The sequence below is a fragment of the Diplotaxodon limnothrissa genome, linkage group LG22 (assembly GCF_057381915.1).
Source record: "Diplotaxodon limnothrissa isolate DT_005_m linkage group LG22, D_limnothrissa_male_GT1.1, whole genome shotgun sequence".
NCBI lineage: Eukaryota > Metazoa > Chordata > Actinopteri > Cichliformes > Cichlidae > Diplotaxodon > Diplotaxodon limnothrissa.
Window position 1 is genome coordinate 12404766 of NC_140616.1, and position 21058 is coordinate 12425823.

A 21058-nucleotide genomic window follows, 5' to 3' on the forward strand; every position below is an offset into this window, starting at 1 on the left:
CATATATCATGGTGATGTTGTTTATTCTATTACTCTTGTTCTCTTCTGCTTGTTTTCTTTTTTCTTTCTCAACAGGTGATCCAGGTGATCGATATATGCATTTTTTTTCTTTTTTTTTTCCTGCTCATTCTGTTGGTTTTTGTTTTTTGCCCTTCTCCCCCGTCCCTCTTCTCAGCTGTTTCTCTTTCTCTCTTTCTTTCTCCCCTTCTTTCCCCCAGTGAAGTCTGTCCCGTATTCAGTAAGTGAAAATAAAATAAACAATAAAAGGTGAATCAAATGGACCATTATGGCAAGGCTGGGATGGTCAATTTGGTAAAGTAAATCCGTTGGGCATCTTTGTTTGCCTTTAGACAATAATTCTGATGGCAAAAGAGCCAAACGGGACAGGCAAAAAAAAAAAAAAAAAGAATGTTTCTCTTGCGCTGGAATGTCCAGGGACCCCCACATTGGGAGCAAAGTTTTCAAAAAACCGAAAGAACAAGATCGCGAATACAAGTGGCAGAAATGGACTTCCTCCGAAGGGTGGCTAGTCTCTCCCTTAGAGATAGGGTGAGAAGTTCCGCCATTCGGGAGGGGCTCAGAGTAGAGCCGCTGCTCCTCCACATCGAAAGGAGTCAGTGGAGGTGGTTCAGGCACCTGACAAGGATGCCTCCTGGGCACCTCCTGGGTGAGGTTTTCCGGGCATGTCCCACCGGGAGGAGGTCCTGAGGCAGACCCAGTACACACTGGAGAGATTATATGTCTCGGCTGGCCTGGAAACACCTTGGTGTTCCCCCAGATAAGCTGGAGGAGGTGGCTGGGGAGAGGGAGGTCTGGGCTTCTCTGCTTGGGCTGCTGCCACCGGGACCCGGCCCCGGATAAGCGGAAGAAAATGGATAGATGTGTAGTTGTAGGTTCACAATTATGGAAGTAGAAATCGGCTAAAATGCTTCTTAAACCAGCCTTTATTTTATTCGGTGCACTTTGCAAGCACCAGTTCGGACTCTGTTTTTCCTTCAGAGATGCTTTAATTATTCGTGGCACAGATTTGACAAAGTGCTGATCAATATTGATATGATAGCATCACACAGTTGCTGCAGATTGGTGGGCTTACATCAGTAATGCAAATCTCCTGTTCTACCACACCACAGAGGTGCTTTATTGGTCTTATATCTGGTGACAAGTTCAAGAAGGCAGTTTGAGATGATTTGAGCTTCGTGACATGATGTGTTGTGCTGCTGGGAGCAACTGTAAGAAGATCAGAATCCAGATGGTTTTAATTTCCATTGCAAATAGTAAAATTAACACACAACTAAAACGCATTCGATGATCTTTTGTGTTGTGTTTATTACCCACTGGACAGCCTATTTATTCACTGCATACCACACTGTTACACAGCAAACCAGGATGCTTTCTGTGGTGGAGTGATACAAGGCCACCAGCAGTTTCCCATCCATGGTGGTCATAAAGGGATGAGCATGGTCAGCAAGAACACTTAGGCAAGCTGTGAAATTTAAACAATGCTCAATTAGTACTAATATCACCACTGGCAGCCTGAACTGTTTATTTAATTTAGGTGAGGTCTGTGCAAATTGTAGTCTCGGTTTCTTGTTATTAGCTGACAGGAGTAACACCTGGTGTCGTCTTCTGTTGCTGTAGCTCATCTGTTTTATGGGTGTGCACTGAGAGATGCTTACCTTGGTTGTAAATAGTGTTAATATTGTTGACTATTAATTTTTGTGATAGTTTTTCCTGACAAAAACAAGACGATAACCAAATAAGAACTAATGCACTTGGACAGAAGCTATGATGAAATGGATTGACACGATTGACACGAATAAAAACAAGATGAAAATGTTTTGGAGAAACGAGATCCACTCAGTATGAATTAAGTTGGGGAGGCGGGACGAGTTTGGAAGTGATCCAATTAGAAGTAATCTCCTTGTGCAGCAAGGTGAGACGCGGAGAATTTGATGTCCAGGGAGTAAGAAGAGCATACATATGGATATGGACACATTTTGCACTTACTGTCAAGAAAAATAAGCAACTTTCGCTAGTCTTTACACTGTCTATATGCCAACCATGCCAGGTGTACCTAATAAACTGACCGACGTGTTTACATGAGCTTCTTGTAATCATAAATCACTTTTCTTTAACACCGTTGTCACGAGTCACATTAATCTTTGGCGCTGTCATCTTTTTATTCAAACTTAGTGGAATAATGTAACCCTCACCTACACATAAGAAGATGAAGATTAATGGATGGAGTGTCGTCTCAGCAGCTTTCAATTCTGCTCACAAATATCCTTTTCATCAAATGCTAGACTTTTATCATTACCTGTCAGAAGTGTGTGTTGCTTGTTAAATACTTGTCAGATCTTGTAATGGCCTGACATTCATTTCAGCGAAACCACAAAACAAATAATGGAAGGCTTTGTGGAAAATTTTAGCCTCTGTGTAAATGTTCAATCAGCTTCCTGCTTTTACGCCACGAGGGACGAACTGTGCCTGGAGCGATCTGATCTGCAGCCACAGAATTATAATCTGTCATGTTAATGATCATTTTCTATTGACATACGAGTGTGAAATGGGTATTACAGTGTTGCAGTGTCAAACCATTTACAGTCCAGCTGTTCAAAACACTTCACGTCGAACAATTATAAGCAGAGAAGCGAGGGCAGGTCGTAATAGTGATTTGGCCCCTTTTAAGACAGCATTATGGCAGTTATGATTCAGTCGGCTATCTCCATTGACTTCCCTGCCTCTGCCGGTATGTTTCTGCCAACTTAAGTAAGGCGTACCATCCTTCACTGATGGATAATGGCAAGCTATTAGGGATATCATAAAAATGACAGTGACTGTATTTTCATGGAGCTGGATAAGGCACACGTTGTCCTGCTTGTAGCCTCGTTAATGATACGATGAATTATCGGCACTCATTCCAGATGCATACAAATGTGCAAAAGTCTTGAGCTACCAGTGATTTCTTTATATTTTCTAGGTGTAGTGATTTATTGAAACATGTGCAGACATGTATGGAAATACAGCATGTGAGACCACATACAGAGTTTGTACAATTCTAGCATCTGTCTCATAATTTAAAATGGTCTTCAGAAATAGCTCTCCAGACTTCTTGAAGGACATTCAAACATCTTCTTTGGATGTCGGCTGCCTTTTGTTCTGTTCTCTGTCGAGATGATCCCCCATTGCTTCAATAATGTTGAGGTCTGGGATAATCAGGGCAATCCGTGACTGATAGTGTTGCGTTTTCTATCCAGGTACGCTTTGGTGCATTGGCAGTGTGGTTTGGATCATTCTCATGCTGAAGAGTGAAGTTGTTTTCAAAGTCGCTTTAATAATTCCATCAATAGTGACAAGATCTTGAATACTGGCTGAAATGCAGACCCCAAACATTGATAGAGCCTCAACCATGCTTTATAGATGACTGTGTTACCACTCTTCTATACATATTGAAACACCTTGAACCAAAAATTTCAAATGTGGATTCATTAATACTCAATAAGACCTGTTGCCACTGGTTTTCAGCACAGTTCTTGTGTATTTTAGCATACAACAGGCTTTTTTCCTTGTTTCCTTTCCTTAAGAATGGCTTCTTGACAGCCATCCTTCCACTGAGACCTTTTCCGCTGAGGGTTCAGTGAACAGTAGATGGATTAACTGAATGCCAGATGGATCTCTCAGGTCCTTTGTCAGGTCTTTGCTGGATTCTTTCCCTTTTTTTTAATAACGTGACTTTCAGACGCCGTTCACCTGCTGTAGATAGTTTTTTTTTTTTTTTTTAGGTCACCTCTTCTTTTGTCTTTAACTTGTCAAGTTTTCTCAGGGATTGTAAGGATAGACTGCACACCGTTACAAGATATGCCCACTTCTGACTAATAGAGCTTACATGTGATATACTGTTCAGCACTAAAACTGCTAACTTAAAGTATACAGAACATGGGTGTATGCCTGTAGTGTCGTGTTTGCTGTAAAAGTGCCCTGTCATGTGTGATGTCAGTAGTTATCACAAAGACTAGATGTCATTTTTAAAGGAAAAGTAGAGCTCTAAATTTGGAAACATGCTTTTGACTTTTACCACTCTGTGTCTCTGCTCTGTAATATTTCACGCTCTCCTGCAGCCTGTTTCTCAGCACTGCCCTGCAGCTTGATCCAGATTTCATTAGAGCCTTTAAAGATGCTCTGGCTGCCGTTTGAAGGCGCAAGGCAGAGAGGCAGCGGACGTACAGTGCAGGCACATTAGTCCAGCCCGACACTGATGTTTAGTCCTCCTTTAAGAGGAATTTTCTAACCGGCGTCCATGTCTCATCGAGTTGATTTAAAGCCTTTTCTCAGTATTAATGAGAACAGAAGGTGAGGCAGAGCGAGTGAGAGATTCTTCACGACTCGACAGCCTTATCATTAAGATGATGTTTAGATAATCAAGGATAAAGATTGCTCTGGGATGATAATTTATCTGATGTTCTGTGCTTGGCATAGTAATGGTGGATTTGTTGAGGCGCTGAGTTTGCCATCTTGTGGTTGTGAAATGCAATGCAGAAAGAATTTGAATAAAACCAGCTTTAAATAATTGGTTTGGACAAAACCCTCAATGATGGCGTAAAGCTCAAGGTCAGTTTCTGATCCTCTTGGCCACTTGCCCGTTTAACATATACCCCGTAATCTCATGAGCAGACTTGAGAGAAGGAAGAAAATACATTACCTCAGAATAATAAAGGCTTTCTGTATGAATTATGTAGCACTGCTGTGGCGGTTGATATTAATTCCTATGCAGTCAGTAGGAAAAAGCTCAAGACCGATGCGTGACTGTGGGAAAATAGAGAGGAAATTGCTGGTGCTTGCAGAAAACCCGTTGGTTTATGCATCTACAAGAGCTCCAGTGCAATCCCCTACCACATATTAGAGCTGCACAGTATTGCTGTGGTTATGAGCTGCTGCTGCAGAGCAGGAATTCAATGATAGACAACTCTGAATTATAAAGAAAAAGGCAGAAAACAGGAATAAAACAGTAAAAAATGTGGTAAAATGTGTCAGTATCAGTTATAATATCAGCGACAGCCTCTATCTTCAGATCCAGGATTTGGAAAGAAACACAGTCATGTGGAGAGAAAGCACAAATACTGTTGCATCAGAAAATAGTCCATATTTTCTTTTCTCTTAAGTGCACTCTGGACAAAATCCTCGGTGCACTGCAGAGTTATTGTTCCTTCTTTACTCCAGCAGAGGGCAGCAAAGTCTTCCCATAAGTCACTGTGCAGCTAATTCAGTATATAGGAAACGTAAAGATGTGTATTTTTTGCTTCTTCTTTTAAAAGGAGAACAACCTGGATTTATTTTATTTCTAAACTTTGCCCTCGACATCAGTAACATGCTAACATCCTGCAGCACTGATGCTTCCTCAGTCTTATTAATAGACAAAAGGTCCTGTCAGTCTGCGTGTGACAAAAACAAATAATGATAACTGTGTTCTCAGCTCGCATTCAGTCTGTTCAACAAGCCATGAGTCACTCTCTGCTCTGTAATCTGTTTTTCTAATAAAATTCCAACTTTACACTGACGGTGACATCCCCCTGTTAGAAACCACCTTCTCCTTTATCTCCTAAAATAGACCTCAAGGCGCTCACTTTTTAAATGGTTATTCAAAAAGCTTTCTCTGCTCCTGCACACAGAAAGGAAGTTTGTAATAAGTGATTTTCTCAGGTAATTGATAATCAATTTGACCAATAGAAGATCAGAAATGCTTGTTTTGTTCAAGATCCTTTAAAAGAAAAAAAATGTGATTTTTGGTTAAAAACACAAATCGGAAATTAAAATTGTTCCTAAATCATTTAAGCATAAGTCTGCTTTCATAAAATCCAGACAAGGACCTTTAAAAAAGCTTTAATGACATTTGTCACTCTATTTTTGCTGCTAAACAAAGATTCTGGTGCAGATGTTTGTTTGTTTGTTTGTTTTTTGCCTTCCTGTCATGTAACGGTAACTGTGCATCATCCATGATTTAGAAACTTGAATGCTGAAGCGGATTACTCAATGCTTCACTGAATAATTATGCAGGATGCAAAATGAACTTCAGCTGTGTGGCGATGCAGGCACGTTTATGACTCCTTTTGAAGTCGATAAAGAAGCATTTAACGGAGTGAACGTATTTGTCAGCCACTCAGAGGCTTTTTATCGTCATCAGCAATGGATAGCTTAAAGAGATGCAACAGATCTGGGAGATGAACGAAAGCAGTTTCTGAGATCTCATAAAGCTCACTCTGCAACCTCAAAAGGTTTTGAAGTTAGGGACGTCTTTTTTTAGTTCGAGTTTAATGTGTTGATTATTGGCTGCATACAAAAGATGAATGCGTCCACCACAGCATCAGCTGTTGGTTTGTTTGTTTTTATCTCATCCAGGTGAAAGAGTGAATCTGAGTATTGGTCAGATTTTTGCTTTCTTAAGGGACTTTAATTCTTCAAAGTGTGTGCAATCCAGCCAAGCAGGGACAGTGAAACTCATAATTGTTTTACTTGGATCACAGATGAACTACTGCATCGATGACGTTCTGGTTTTAAACTGGACGTGATGGTTGTGATTCATCAGTCACAGTGTGGGGATCCCCTCAATCTTACACTCTATTTTAGTTTAAATGGGGATAACAATGCGCAAAACCTACATCACAGATTAATTGTGTGTGTGTGTGCCTTTTACGTCCTCACAGCCCATGTTAGATGCTGCTCTAATGAAGCTGGTACAACAGGGTACAACATCCGCATCTCCACTGCAGTGCCTGATTTAAAAAATATTATTATTTTATTCTTTAGGAGGGAAAAAAGGTTTTGTGAGGTTTTCTTTCTTGACAAAGCTGAACAGCTTTTTCATTCATACCCATTCAAGGAGTCTGAGGCTGTGAATTATTTATTGCAGTTCTGATGTTGCATCTGGGTCAACGCCCACCTCCCCCCCCCCGCCCCCCATTGTACCGTAAGCATCTGCGGCGTCTCAGCTTGAACTCTTTTCGTGGACTTTATTCCTTTTCCGGAGCTTCTGGGAGATTTAAAACTCTGTTGTGATCTTGCGAGCAGAAAACTAATTTAGTCTTTAAAACATTAAAGACATCTAAACAGCTTTAAGTGGATTTAAAGCTGCTAATTACCCCATTGATGCATGATAATATGCTTTGTTGGCGAGCAGTATAAGCACTGCTCGTGTAAATTGGCAGAAGCAACTGCAACTTAAAAGCTTTTTAGTAATTCGCTGGTAGTTGACATTCACAACATGCCTGACATTTAACAGGAGCTCAAAACACACACACATACAGTGGTTACTTTGGTAAGTGGTAGATCCTTCCATTTATTCACTTCCAGAGCTCCTCAGGTAGTGATTACACTACTTAGCTGCAGTGTAAAGCACACAGGTGAGAAGATCATTGGTTGAGTAAATGTCAAGCGATTGACAAAGTGATTATAAAGTGATTTTCATGTGGCTGCCTGTTAGTTTAGAGAGGACATGTACCCAGCCAGCTAGAGTCTTACCGGTGGAAATGCCACACTGATCTAAGAGAGGTCAGAGGCTAACAGGCTGGACTTGGATAGCACGGGAACTCAGCACTACAGGAGGTTAATGTGATCCCGAGCTGGACTTTGTATTGAACTTAAAGTGTCTCCCTGGAGGTAAGACACATGCTTTATTAACATAATGCGACATCATCACACAAACTTGATGGTGATGTTCATATTAAGGATGGTAAACATGAAGATATCTCCAGAGTATCTACAAACAAGCTTCGGCTTCACACGTTTTTATTTCTGCTGCTGGATCTCAATGATGTCAAAACCAACGGATATTCTTACACGGTCATCTCAGACACACACCTCTGGCTGTGAGCAGAGAGGCGCCACCGTCCTGTATTTTTACCTGGAACATTCACATTCAACACATTGTGTTTGTGTGTGAAGCTGTTTGTGATTTCAGAAAACTGTGTGAAATTATGCTTAAAAGTGTTTGTTGCACTGCTAGAGTTAGGTCCAGAGTGGATTTTATATCAAACGATCAAGACGATTGATGTGATAAAAGTGCAAAGATGTTTGGGAATTACAGATATTTTTATACACGCATTTTCAGAGGCTCATGGCAAATGAAGCAGGCATAATATTCTGAAGTTGAAAAGTAGACCAAAGACATGCTGGATGATTACATCTCTCGGCTGACCTGGGAACGCCTCGGTGTTTAAGCAGGAGAAGGTGACTGGGGAGTGGGAGGTTTGGGCATCCTTGCTTAGGCTTGCCCTGCAAGGATCCTGGTCCTGTATAAGTGTAAGGAAATGAATGGATAGATTCAAAGCTGTGAATATATATATGCGTAAATAAATATATAAGTATAAATATGAGGCACAAAGACATGTCAGTGAAGTGAGTCAGGCCATCATTAGGCTGAAAACTCAAACTAAACCCATCAGCTAGAAAACAGAAACTTTAGGATTGAAAGAACTAAAACGCATGACGACAGAATTATTTCCGTGTTTGAGAAAAACTACTTGGTTAGATGTCGTAAAGTTAAGAGCAGTCTTGAGGAGGCAGGCGTATGGCTGTCTAAGCCTACAATCAAGAGACGGATTCATGAATGGAAATACAGTGTGTTTACAACAACGTGCAAACTGCTGATTGCACTCAGGAACAGGAAGGCCAGATTAGCCAGAAGTCATCCAAAAAGACGCTGCACAGCTCTGGGAAAAATATTTGGACAGTTGAAAGTAAGATTAACAGGATTATATAGTCAGCACTTCATAGTGTCCAAAGCAAACTGTAAAAGCAACCCAGGAGAAAAACCGAATATTCTTTAAGGGCCAAGTCAGTCACCTGATCTCAGCCCAACAGAGTATTTGCTTTGCTTTTGATTATTAAAACCAAAACTGTATTTAAAAAATGTCTGCAAGTCTCAAACAGTTACTGCAATTTGCACATTATGGACCCGATGTATTACTATACATGACATTATTTTAAAAACTGCAGTATTTGTTGGCAAAAGCTGGTCTAACAGGGTGGACTGCTCGATAGTTTTCTTTCTGTTTTCTTTCTTTTTTCAACAAATAATTGTAAATTACTCCGTGTTTAGGTTTTTGAACTCTTGGATTGTTTGTGAATCTGAAGTGATAAATAATTAGTTTCCATTTTAAAACACAGCAGCAACAACAGCACGGAGGGGAAGCTGTGGCTCATATTTCATCAGACGTCTTTGTACTGTAGGTGCCGGCTCCCCATTGTTAAGAGTGTCAGTTTCATAATCTCAGTAAAAAGATGTGCGTGCACACTGCAGTGGCGGATTTTGAACTGACTTTAATCTCATTCATTAAAAAGAGAAAAAGCTGTATTTCCCCAAAAACCAGCTCTCTGTTGTTTAGCTGGTGTTTCGTGTCCTGAACAAGGTTTAGGGTCAGTTTTACGCTCTGCATAGGAGGAAACACATCCAGCCAATGAAAATCTGTGTTTGAGCTGGATGGAGATGAATCGTTTCCTTTTTATTTTTACTTATTTATTTATTTTCTGTGTACTGCTCCCAGAGGAGTAGAAGCAGGAGAAATCCACTTCACTCTCGTGCACACACTTCAGAGGCCGAGCTGGAAGGAGGACAGAGCTGCTGCAAAATAGCAAGTGGTTTAGAAGTTGAGACTCATACACCTCGAGTAGATTCCTTTTCTCAGATGTTGTTTCGACAAACAAATGAGTGAAAATGGAAGTGATGATGATGATAGGGGATGAGAAGGACAGCTGGTGAAGGAGGACAAGCCCTCAAAGTTGTAACTGAGGAAGAAAAGGAGTCTTTGAAGTGCAGACTTGCACTAACTGAGCCTTCTGCAGACGCCTACACTGGATAGAAAAATACATTAGGAAGGAGAAGGAGGCAGGGGGGAACCATGTGAATGAGGGCGAGGAAGACGGTTAAGGAGAAAGATGATGATGAAACAGAATAGCGGATGGCATGAATGAAGAGCTGGGGGGGGGGAGTAAATGAAAGACACAATGACGGAGATGACAGTGTGAGGGCGGAGGAAGAGTGGGGAAGAATGAATCAAACAGAGGACTGGAGTTAAAAAAAAAAGAGTCTGTGTTACAGAGAGAAAATGTACTGGAAACGAGCTGAAAGGTAGAACAAGGTAGATGATAGCCCCCCCCCCTCGCATGTGTTCCTGAAGAGTCGACTACTGTAGGGGTGCAGAACTGGCAGACTAGTGGTAATAATAGGAGATAATACATACACCCGTCCCACATATACTAGGAGAGGAGGAGGAGGCGTAGGAGGTAGGGAAGCCTTGTCAGAAGAGGACAGGAGGGAGGGGAGCAGAGGAAAAAGTGATGAGGTAAGGGTGGAGGAGGATGAGGTAAAAATGGAAAGATGAAGGGAAATCGGAGATGGATGATGGGAGGGTGTAGAGGGAAGCATCACTGGGACTTTCCCTCAGCTGTTTTCTTCCCTCCTCCCTCTTTTTATAAAGGCGGGGGGGGGGGGGGGTTAGCAGAGGCGAGAGAGAGACTCTCTGTAAGTCATGCATAGCAACTTTGCTCAGGCACACTGAACGCCTCTCCAAAAACCAAAAAAACACAACAAAGAGCCAAGACTCCTTCAAGGCAGCTGCTCACTCAGTCAGGAAACCCACATGTGGGAGAAGACACTTCGAGCTTTAATCACCTCAAAAGATCCAAATTTAGATCGAGTTTCCACCAAGAGAACATCTCTTAAATTGGATTTTGATCCGGCTGAAGTGCCGTGCTGTGGCCGTCCTGCTTTTGGAGCAAGAAAATTTAATTTCCCTCCTTCCACTGGATCGTTTACCTGAGGCCAGCCTATCCGTTTCTTTTCTTCTTTTTGGAGATGAGATCCAGTCTTATGCAGGTCAAGCCTGTAGCTGCACAACAATGCAGTGTAAGTGTTTCTGAGCTGATATTTGTGTGTGCATGCACCCTTGCATCGTGTGCTGATTATCTTTTTTTCTCTGTTTTGGTTATGGGGTGAGTAAGTGTATATGCAGCCTGGGGAGGGGGGTACACAGTGTGCACAAGTTTGTGCATTTTGGCAGTGAACATTGCTGGTCTGATGTGGGAGGCAGTGAGTTTTCCTCCAACACTGAGCGCCTTTGTTGACTTCATAAATTATAGAACAAATCAGCCGTCGGGGTTTATTCGTGTGGTAAACATTTTCTGCATCTGTTAAAGTTGCTGAGATTGTTTTTGAAGTGCAAAATACACTCTTAGACTCTCATTAATACATCTGACATGCTTAATTCTGTAACTAATTGTTAATAGATATGTATTAATGCCTTATTGGTCTGCTATAAGCTGACATTTTTTTGTGTTTCATCTGAAAAATCTCTCGCATCCTCTTTATATTGCATTTATGAAGAACATGGTGGAATATAAGCATTGCATTTTTGGAGGAAAATATTGAACTATACTCCACTCCATTTATTTGTCATATCTAGCCACTAGTTAAATTATATACTAAAGTTATTTTTGCTAAATATAGATCAAATCTGGATGATTAATTATTAGATAACCTACCGTTTTGCAGATACAGCTGATTCTGTTGTTCTTTATAAGCACATAAAGTGTAATTTGGTGATCTGAATACTTACTTCACCACTTTAAAGGAATCTCATACAACACTGTATGAGATGAGTTTGGGAGAAACTGCTTGACTTTGAAAATTTGAGCTTTGTCTGTGTGTATGTTAAATGTTCACAACATGTGTAATTGTTAGGGACTATGGTAGGAACAGTGGGCGGTTAAAAGGGTAAAAAATGCGACAGGAAGCACTACATGAGAGCAAGAGGGGCATATACGTGATTTTAAACATGACTATAGAAGAACTTATTAAAATGATGGATTTTCTGCTACAATGTGTGACGGTAGCGGGAGGAACGGAGCTGAAACCTTTTAATAGTGTACTTGCTCTTGTCCTCTCCCTCTCTCGCTTCGATGGAGCCATAAATCTGAACACACTTTGCAGTTATTTCCTATTTGAGGCACATTATGATCCACTTTTGGACGAGTTGGACTGCATTAAGAAGTCTGAGTTAATGCCAGCCACCGAGTCCACCGATATATCCACTCGAGGGTTTTCTGGAGAGATGCTCTGACCTCCTCAGCAGTAATTTCCTGTTGCTGTCAGGAACCTCTTTAATTAGTTAGAACCACTGAAATCATAACAGACCTCCTCCTACCATCCTCCCCTCCCCTCCTTTTCATTTCTATATATATCACTCTGCTGCGAGAACCAGGCAGCCCCAGGGACTCCTGTACATGTGTGCTCATGCATGCTCCCTCCTGTGTGCGCTGGTGTCTTTTGTGCAAAAATGTTTTGGTGCAGAGAGCGTGTAGTCTGTGTGTGCATGTGGATATTTTGGCGTGCACCCATGGAATAAAATATTCATGTGACAAGCAGGCACTCGGGTCCTGGAACACTCTGGTATTCTTCTGCTTCTCCCAGCTCTCTGCAGGAGCCCTGTGTGCAATTACACTGCCTGGCGTTTCAGATCAGACTTCCCTCAGTATTCCTGCCTGTTTTTGGCTTTTTTCCTGCAGCGTCTTCACTAAAATAATCTAAAGTAGGAAAGAAGACACGTACTGTATGTATCTGTAAATGTTATTGCATAGAGTCACAGATGGAAATGGAGGATAAAGAGCAGAGGGGCGTGCAGAGAGTTGTTGTTGCCTGCAGCCTCGAGAGCACTTTCTGCATTATACATCAACCTTTTTCTTTTTTCTTTCCCATCTTCTTTTCTGCCCCAAGTTGCTGCAGGAGATATCAAAGGCACGAGCTCCTCTTTAACCTCGACTGGATGTGTTTGTAGTTGAATGGTGGGACACAAACGAAGGACACAACTTCTCACCATTGCAGACGTAGTGAAGGTCAGAGCTCGAGGCTCTTGAGTCCAAACAAGAGGCCAGTCGGCGCACTCAGAGAAATTCAGAGCTCCTGTTGCCATTTAAAACACTCAAAGTGCCTTGAAAGGCTGAAAGGACATGAATGGGCCACAGTGAAAATGAACCGAATGACTGGTGATAATTGGTAATTGGCTGTGTCCCGATAGGTTGCTTCTCTAACAGGTCCTGTCTTGGCCTCTAAATGAGATGCGTGACCTTATCATTGGTATTGACAGTTGAATGGTGGGGGAAGAAAATGACTTTATCTTCCTCCTCTTGGCCTTTTCAGAGGACAGGTGCCAGAGCGAGCACCATTGTGTCTGTGACTGTGGAATACTAAGCATGACTAAAGTCCCGAATGTGCACCATCTTTTGGTGTTAGCTTTTGATTGACTTCTTAGTTTGTTGCATTTTTTTTTTGAGTTCTCAAGATGTGAAAATATGTGTGATTCCGACATAAAAGATGAAGAAAAAATATAATTAATATGTTGGATTTTGTGCAAGCAGTCCACCTGGGCCAATTTTCTTTTCCCTCTTGTTTTCACAGCAGCACCCAGGGCTGGAAGACGTCAGCCCCAGTGAGGAGGTGACGGATACGGAGGACAACGAAGAGGAGGACCTGGGCGTCCTGGATGACCAGCGGAGCATCATTCTCCACCTGCTCTCGCAGCTCAAACTGGGAATGGATCTCACACGGGTATGACACAGAAACACTGACTCTATAAGAGAGATGGCATCCTTACTTATGAGAATTAGTTCAGCCAGGCCTCAAAGTCATGTACTAAACCCTCCTAAGTTCCTCCTGCAACTGTAACTCATCTTTACATCTATTCTTTCTTCTTTAATGCGGTGTCTGAGTTAATTAGCATCATATTTGTTGTCATTGACGTCAGCTAGGTTCTGTAATTTGGCATCTTTCTACCACAGCTGCTTTCTTCGCCTTGGGCCTTTCATGGATGCAAATGGAAAGGCAGAAGAAAGTCAAGTTACCAAAAAGTTCTTGGCTATGAAGTTTGATTTTAGCAGCACTGACTGAAATAAAATGTGTCACAAAGTGTCTATCTTTCCTTTGCGTTGCTTTCCTAGGTGGTGCTGCCTACTTTCATTCTGGAAAAGCGATCACTGCTGGAAATGTACGCTAACTTCATGGCGCACCCCGACATGTTCCTGTCAATAACAGCGGGGGCCACAGCTGAGGACCGAATAGTCCGCTTTGTGGAGTATTACCTGACTGCCTTCCACGAGGGGCGGAAAGGTGCCGTGGCAAAGAAACCCTACAACCCCGTGTTGGGGGAGACCTTCCACTGTTCCTGGGAAGTTCCTCGGGACAAAGTCAAGCCTTTGGACAGATCGAACCCGGGGTCGGCTCGGGAGCCAAGCAGAGGCCCCAACAACACACAGCAGGACGAGGACTCACCGGGAAGCTGCTACAGAGTGCGTTTTGTGGCCGAGCAGGTGTCCCATCATCCCCCTGTGTCCGGGTTTTATTGCGAGTGCCGGGAACGGAAGATGTGTGTCAACGCCCACGTGTGGACCAAGAGCAAGTTCATGGGCATGTCTATAGGAGTGTCCATGGTGGGAGAAGGTGAGCCAGTCTACCACAAACCTTCTAAAATACTGTGGGTCAAAAAAAAGTTATCACAGAAAACAATCAGTCTCCTGCATTCATGCATTTTGTTTTGATCTTTACTTTATTTTTATTAATGCATACAGCTCTAGCTGTAAGCACAGCCACATGCACCTGTTCTTGATAGCTTCTGTTTGCAAGGGGCAGCCAATCAGAAGAAAGCTGTCTTAAAGGGAGAGGAGAAAAAGCGGCTTGTTAGCAGATGAACAGTGTTATGCACCTGCATAAGATAAATAAGCATAATTTTGAACTGTGAATCATGTAAATCTACTCTGGCAGGGTCAAGAATATGCTATGCAGCCACAAGTGAGAAAAATAGTTCCCCTTTAATAAAGAACAATCCCTCATTTAGTGTAGCTCACCTTCTAGCATCTACAGGCTATGTAGAAAGTCTCTAAACAGTGTGTCTCACCAAAACTGCCTGCCACTGTCTGTGTGAGGACTATAAGATCCCTCCTGTGGCAATCAATAGCCCAGACCTCTCTGCTGGTACTGTTACATCGTGTACAGTAAGCTGTCAGGGATGAGTCACCCTGAGCCGAGATACAGGAAGTCCTTGGGCCCAATCAACTAAATCCGGATACATAAACTGACCACCTGCCACCAGGTTGTGATGCAGCAGTTCGTTGTCATGCGCGGAGGCTGATGCTGCCGTCAGAGAACACGATGACCGTCACCCCAGGATCCATTGATTGATGGATTTATTTTTTGCAGTGGCGTCTTTCCTGACAGCAGCTGATACTGTAGTTTTATAAAGAGGCACTGATACTGATTGGCAGTGAGTCAGCAGCAGAATAAGAAACGGCAGCTGATGCAGCCTGAAAGCTACACGAGATGCTAGATTTCGGTTTGACCTGGATCTCAATGTATGGAGCCTCCTAGAGGTCGTGTAGGATAGAAAAAAAGAATAATAAACCTTTTTATACACTGATGTGCCACATCTGGATTAACTGAAGTTCTTTGCTTTAATCTATGACATGCAAAAGCATCTTTAGAACCTTTACATGATTAGTTGAAAACGTGCTCAGGATGTTATCTCATTACTTGACTGATAATGGACTTCAGTACTCAGGAGAGTGACAGTTATTGAAAATATATTAATATGTATATAATTAACATGAAATTGCTTGTTTGTTTTTTAATATTGTGGCCATCATTAACACTTTTATATAAGTGCTACGTAAGGGTTTTGCTGACTGTAGTGTAAGCCTTGGATTAAACAAATATAAATCCTATTTCTTGAAAAGTTGGGTTATTTTCTAAGAAGAAAAAAAATCACTGAAATAATCTATAATATCACTTGAACCTTTATTTAAGTGACAGAAATACAAAGAAAAGACTTTGAGTAGTTAATTGCACTTGGAAATGTACAAGATGTCAGGATTTGACAGCTGCAACACACATGGCATGTTTACTGATGCATTACATCAGCCTTCCTTTTAATAAAACCTTTTAATCGCTTTGGTACTGAGGATATTATGTTGTAGTTTTGCAGCTGGAAATTTTGTCTTGCTTGCTGTAATGCCTCAACTCACCTCAGCAGTCCTGGTCACTGTTGTGTGATTCTCCTTTTTATGAAGTGCTGTACTTTTTCAACAGGAGATGGATTTGGACTGGCAGCAGGTCAAACGCTCACTCTGTCTGTGAAGTTGTGTCTTTGTAGCCATGAAGACATTGTCCTGCTGAAATGTGCATGATACTTCACCTGCTACCAATTAACTTGCTTAATGCTACAATCACACTAGCAGGGGTGTCGAACTCAAGGCCTCGAGGGCCGGCGTCCTGCAAGTTTTATATAATACCCCGGGTCAACACACCTGGCCTCTGGAGAACTTCTAGGCATGTCGGGGATGTAACTTAGCCTTTAAATGAGCTGTGTTGGATCAAGGACACATCTAAAACCTGCAGGACACCGGCCCTTGAGGCCTGCAGTTCAACATCTGTGCACTAGGGAAAACCACAGAACGACCCAAGGTAGCATGACAAGTATGCAGTCTTGTTGCCCTTGAAATGATTGCTTTGAAGACTGGAATCAGGATTGCAACCACTTGCAGTTAGTTGCAGTCTTCACAGTGACTTTAGTGCAAAAATGGTCAAAGAAAAAGTCGGGGTCAGTCTGCTATCAGGTGTGATTGAATGAGGTCAGGTTCAGATACAGTGCATGCAAACTGTTTGTGATAATATGGAGATTAACTGTTCGCAGAAATTCACATTAACTATTCACATTCAGAGTCCAGGCAGAATCGTATTGGAAACAGAAATTACTCCACAAATACTGATGTTGTTGCTTCAGGACATCCAGTTGAGTCGAGTCTGTTGTTGCAGACAGACTCTGATTGTTGCTCAAAGTTGGACCATGATTATTTTTTAAATGGAAACTTATGGAATTGGCTCATGACAGCCGAGTGACCAGTTTGTTAAGTGAACATTTTGTCGGTCAGAAAAAATGTAAAACAAAAAGTCAATGCAATAAATGGGCAACCAGCAGCGTTTCCTAATTGGAGGAAACATCCATCATAGGTCTGTCCCAGCTTGTTGAATGTTTTTGAAGCCATCAAATTCTAAATTTGTATAATTTTAAAAAATACAGTTACAATTATATTTTTAAATACTTTTATGTACTTCTGTCAGTTAAAGGTTCAGATGAATCAGTACAGATTTTTGTTTGTGTTACACTTTTCTAAATAACCCAGTTTATATATACGTGGTATTGATCTTCATATTTAATTGTCTAAAGCACCAAAGCATTTTTACTCAAAATGTGCCCTAATGTAAGAATAATGCTGAAGTATTTGCATCTCTCTAATAGTTTTTCTATGTGTTTGACTCGTAAATGAAAAGCTTCGTCACTTGAGCCCCTTGGAGGAGGAATTCATTTCTTATATTTTGTGGTTGCTACTTTTATTTGCTCTAAATGAGCTCTGAATAACTCCACCACCACGAGTTTACTCATTTACCATACAGACAGTTCTTTCAGCAGTACTTGGTTAAGCCTGGCACTCCCGTCGCTGGTTTCTCTCACTCTGTGTCATTATGTGCTCACAATAGGACCGCATGCAGTTTTTTCCCCTGAAGGCATCTTGCAGTGAAACAGCTAAACAAGTGACCTCTTGCAAACACGAGGTTATGATGGTAGAGCTGAAAATTGTTCGTGGTCATGAGAGGGGCATGGGAAAACTTGATCTAACTAAATCTCCTTGTACACTGATGACACACATGATGTTGGTGAGTGGATTATTAGAAGCACAATAGCTTTTCTTTATGGGGATTCCTGAGAGACTGAAACACAAACAAGGAGCCCAAAGAGATAAACTGGTTTCTATTTTGCTAAACATTCTCCAGTGTAGCTAATAGCTTTTATAATTGCAAATTAATACAGGTTCAAACTATATATATCCCATAATTCCGGTGTTTGATCACTCTGTTTGGCAAAATTTAAAATTCAATTCAATTGATTAATTCCTGGCACAGACGCAGCTTTTAAGTCTAGTCCAAATGTTCAATTGGGTTGAGGTCAGAGCTTTAAGAAAGCCAAACCAGCAACTGTTAACGTTTTTTTTTATCAGTTTCAAAACCAGTTTGATGTATATTTAGGATCATTTTCCTGTTATAACTGTGTCTAAGTTTCAACTGTTCATTTGGGTTGTTCTTTATTATTCCATCCACTTTGTTGACTGTACCAGCACCACTAGCAGCAAAACAGCCCCCAGAGCATGATGCTACCACCTCCATGCTTGACAGCTGGTACAGTGTTCTTAGGTTTGAAAGCCTCGCCTTTACTTCTCCAAACAGACCTCGTTACTGTGGCCAAATTACTGAATCTTTGTGTCATCTGACCATAAAACTTTTCTCCAGAAAGCATTTGGCTTGTCCAAGTGCGCAGCTGGAAATTTCAGTCAAGCTTCAAGGTGTTGATTTTGTAGCAGGGGCTTCTTTCTTGGTCTACATCCTCTTAGTACGGAGGCGATGTAAAACCTGCTTCACTGTCACAGTGATGCTAGTGTTTCAGCAGTTTCCACTTTATGGCCGACTTGTGTGTTTAAACTGATCACCTTTGAATCTGCAGTTTAGAAATGGGTCTAATAGCTCCAACCTGTTAAAATCTACAGTTCTCAGATCTTCACTGAGTTCCTTGGACTTTACCATTGTCCTTAGTATTGGTCAGTCCAAGGAGTGCTGTCAAACAAATCATTGCAAGCCCAAAATCACAATGACTACCATGCCTAGGATGACTGTATGTAAACTTCTGACTATCTTGAGCATCTCAAAAGCAGATCATGCAGTCTGCTTTTTATCTTTTATTTGGTAAATTTGATGATTTTTGTTGTTCCTGTGCAATCCAGAGCTGGAAGCTGCTCATGGATCTGTTCTGAAATGCACTGTGACACATCTGTTGGAATCAGACATCATCTTGAGTGGTTTTGGTTCAGCTCCTTTTTATTGTCTTAGACTATATTAGAATGGCTTTGCATGATTCACAATTCAAAAAATAATTCCCATCTAAATGTCCTATTATGCCGTTAATATCTTATTTATGTGACCCGTCTGAACCAAGCTGTCTTTAAGGCAGCCCTCCCCGTAAGCCAACCTTCCTGTGATTGGCTGTCCCTCAAACAGGTTTTATCAGAAGGCGGCGCCCACCCACCTGAGACTGTATTAGGGACATATTATCTCATAGCTGTCGTAGAAAAAGTTTAGGACTGCCTGACACTTGAAAGGGGTAACTCGCCAATAAGCTGCCCTCATGGCTAGAAACCTTTGGCTATGTTCTATATAATCATCTACAACTTTAACAATAAATATATCAGCTTTAAAGATCTTTCGGATAAAGCTTGAACTGAAAACACATCTGAATCCATATTTGTTAAAAAAAGAAAGTGTTGCACCCCTACATGTGTGCACGTTTGATGTAAGTGTAAAGTTTTTAAACAGTGTCTAATGTCTGTATCTGCTGTTTAAGTCTCCAGGCTGCCTTCTGTGTTTCATAAGCGAAAAATGCTCAGTCAGTGACGGGCACATAGCTGGCTTAGTATCCATATACGAAGCCCACGCATTTAATTACTTTGACAGCTGATTGTGTTTTCAGACAAAGACGGATGGTGTGCAGGCAAATCAACTGTGCTGGCATTCCTCACCTGATTTAAACTTCTTGGAAAATGGTGTTCACACTCTTGGATTACTCAAACAATTCATTCTCACAATGAGCTTCAAAAAAAAAAAAAATTTCTTGTAGCTGCTCTCATCATATCCTGTCGGACTGACTTTAAGAGCTCCGTCTCTTTCTCCCCGTAGGAGTCCTTTATCTCCTCGAGCACGACGAGGAGTACGTCTTCACATTGCCCTGTGCCTACGCCCGCTCCATCCTCACTGTGCCCTGGGTGGAGCTGGGGGGCAAAGTCTCCATCAACTGTGTCAAGAGCGGCTACTCGGCCACAGTGACCTTCCACACAAAGCCTTTCTACGGAGGGAAGGTACATCGGTGAGTATTCCCCCCTCTGCGATAGCTTCTTCATACATGTGATTCAGTTTAAGGACGGCTGGTTCTTGTTCACTTCAGGGAAGGCAGAGGAAGCGAAATAATTCATCTGTGAGGTTATCAGACTCTTACATATGACAGATTATGTCACCAACAGTAGTAGTTCATGCATGCAGTGGATTTCACAGCTTATGCTTCTGTCTTAACGTTTCAGTATTTGTGAGTTATTTTATAAAATGAAACATTTTAGCTGATTTAAGCAAAGAAAATACAGGAAATGTTTGCCAATAATTTGGTCATAAAGAACATTAACTATCTGTCGCACCAGAACTCTTCTTCACCGTTAAGAGAAAACAATGTTTCCCACACACTGAGTAGATGCTTGCATAAAGTTGATGTATTGAGCACACTTATGCTGTCAATGTGGCATCATCAGTGTGAACCAGGAAGTTTCATAAGAACAATCCAGGTGTGGCAGGTGGATGCTCTCCCTGAACCTGTTGTATGCAGTTTGAATGCTTCTGCTCAGTACCAAGAGAGTTAAGAGTCTGTGGCTGGGATGTCTATGGTGAGAGGACCCTCTATGTCTTCCTCCTGCATTGTTCTCTTTACAGGCTCTGGATGGCACTTCAGTTCACCCTGTTGGTCAACAGATGATAGGGATTGCTTGAGGAAGAGTCTACGGATCCAAGCATTGCTTGTTGCATAACTTTTTCAAGAAAATCATTTATTACTTGAACCAAATAATATGGAGAGCTTTGCTCTTTTTGTCTTCCTGATTAAGCCAAACAAATAAGTCACAACTTCCTGAAAAATGATTGGAGTAATGTGATTTAGCGACTAAGTAAAGACAGGCGACCATTTAAATTTTGTGACCATTTTCTGACAGTGGTGGTGGAGAGTGCGACCCAACACTGGTCCAAAATCTTCCACAGGCATTTAGTAGACTTCAGATCCAGTAATGGTAAATGCCGTAGCGTGTTACTTACATCGTTTTCATAATCAAACAACTCAGTGACCCCTTAGGCTCCTGTGGATGGACTGAGAGACGTTTCATT

The 21058-nt window shown here is 41.6% G+C and overlaps 1 protein-coding gene across 1 annotated transcript in view; it reads left to right on the forward strand.

The window, feature by feature from the left end:
• The window catches only part of osbpl10a (oxysterol binding protein-like 10a), a 95458-nt gene that overhangs the window by 69464 nt on the left and 4936 nt on the right, over positions 1 to 21058 (forward strand). The window contains exons 8-10 of the mRNA XM_085346116.1: positions 13445 to 13594; positions 13984 to 14482; positions 19817 to 20003. Coding sequence (XP_085202242.1) covers positions 13445 to 13594; positions 13984 to 14482; positions 19817 to 20003 — 836 coding nt within the window. The remainder of the gene's footprint in view (positions 1 to 13444; positions 13595 to 13983; positions 14483 to 19816; positions 20004 to 21058) is intronic.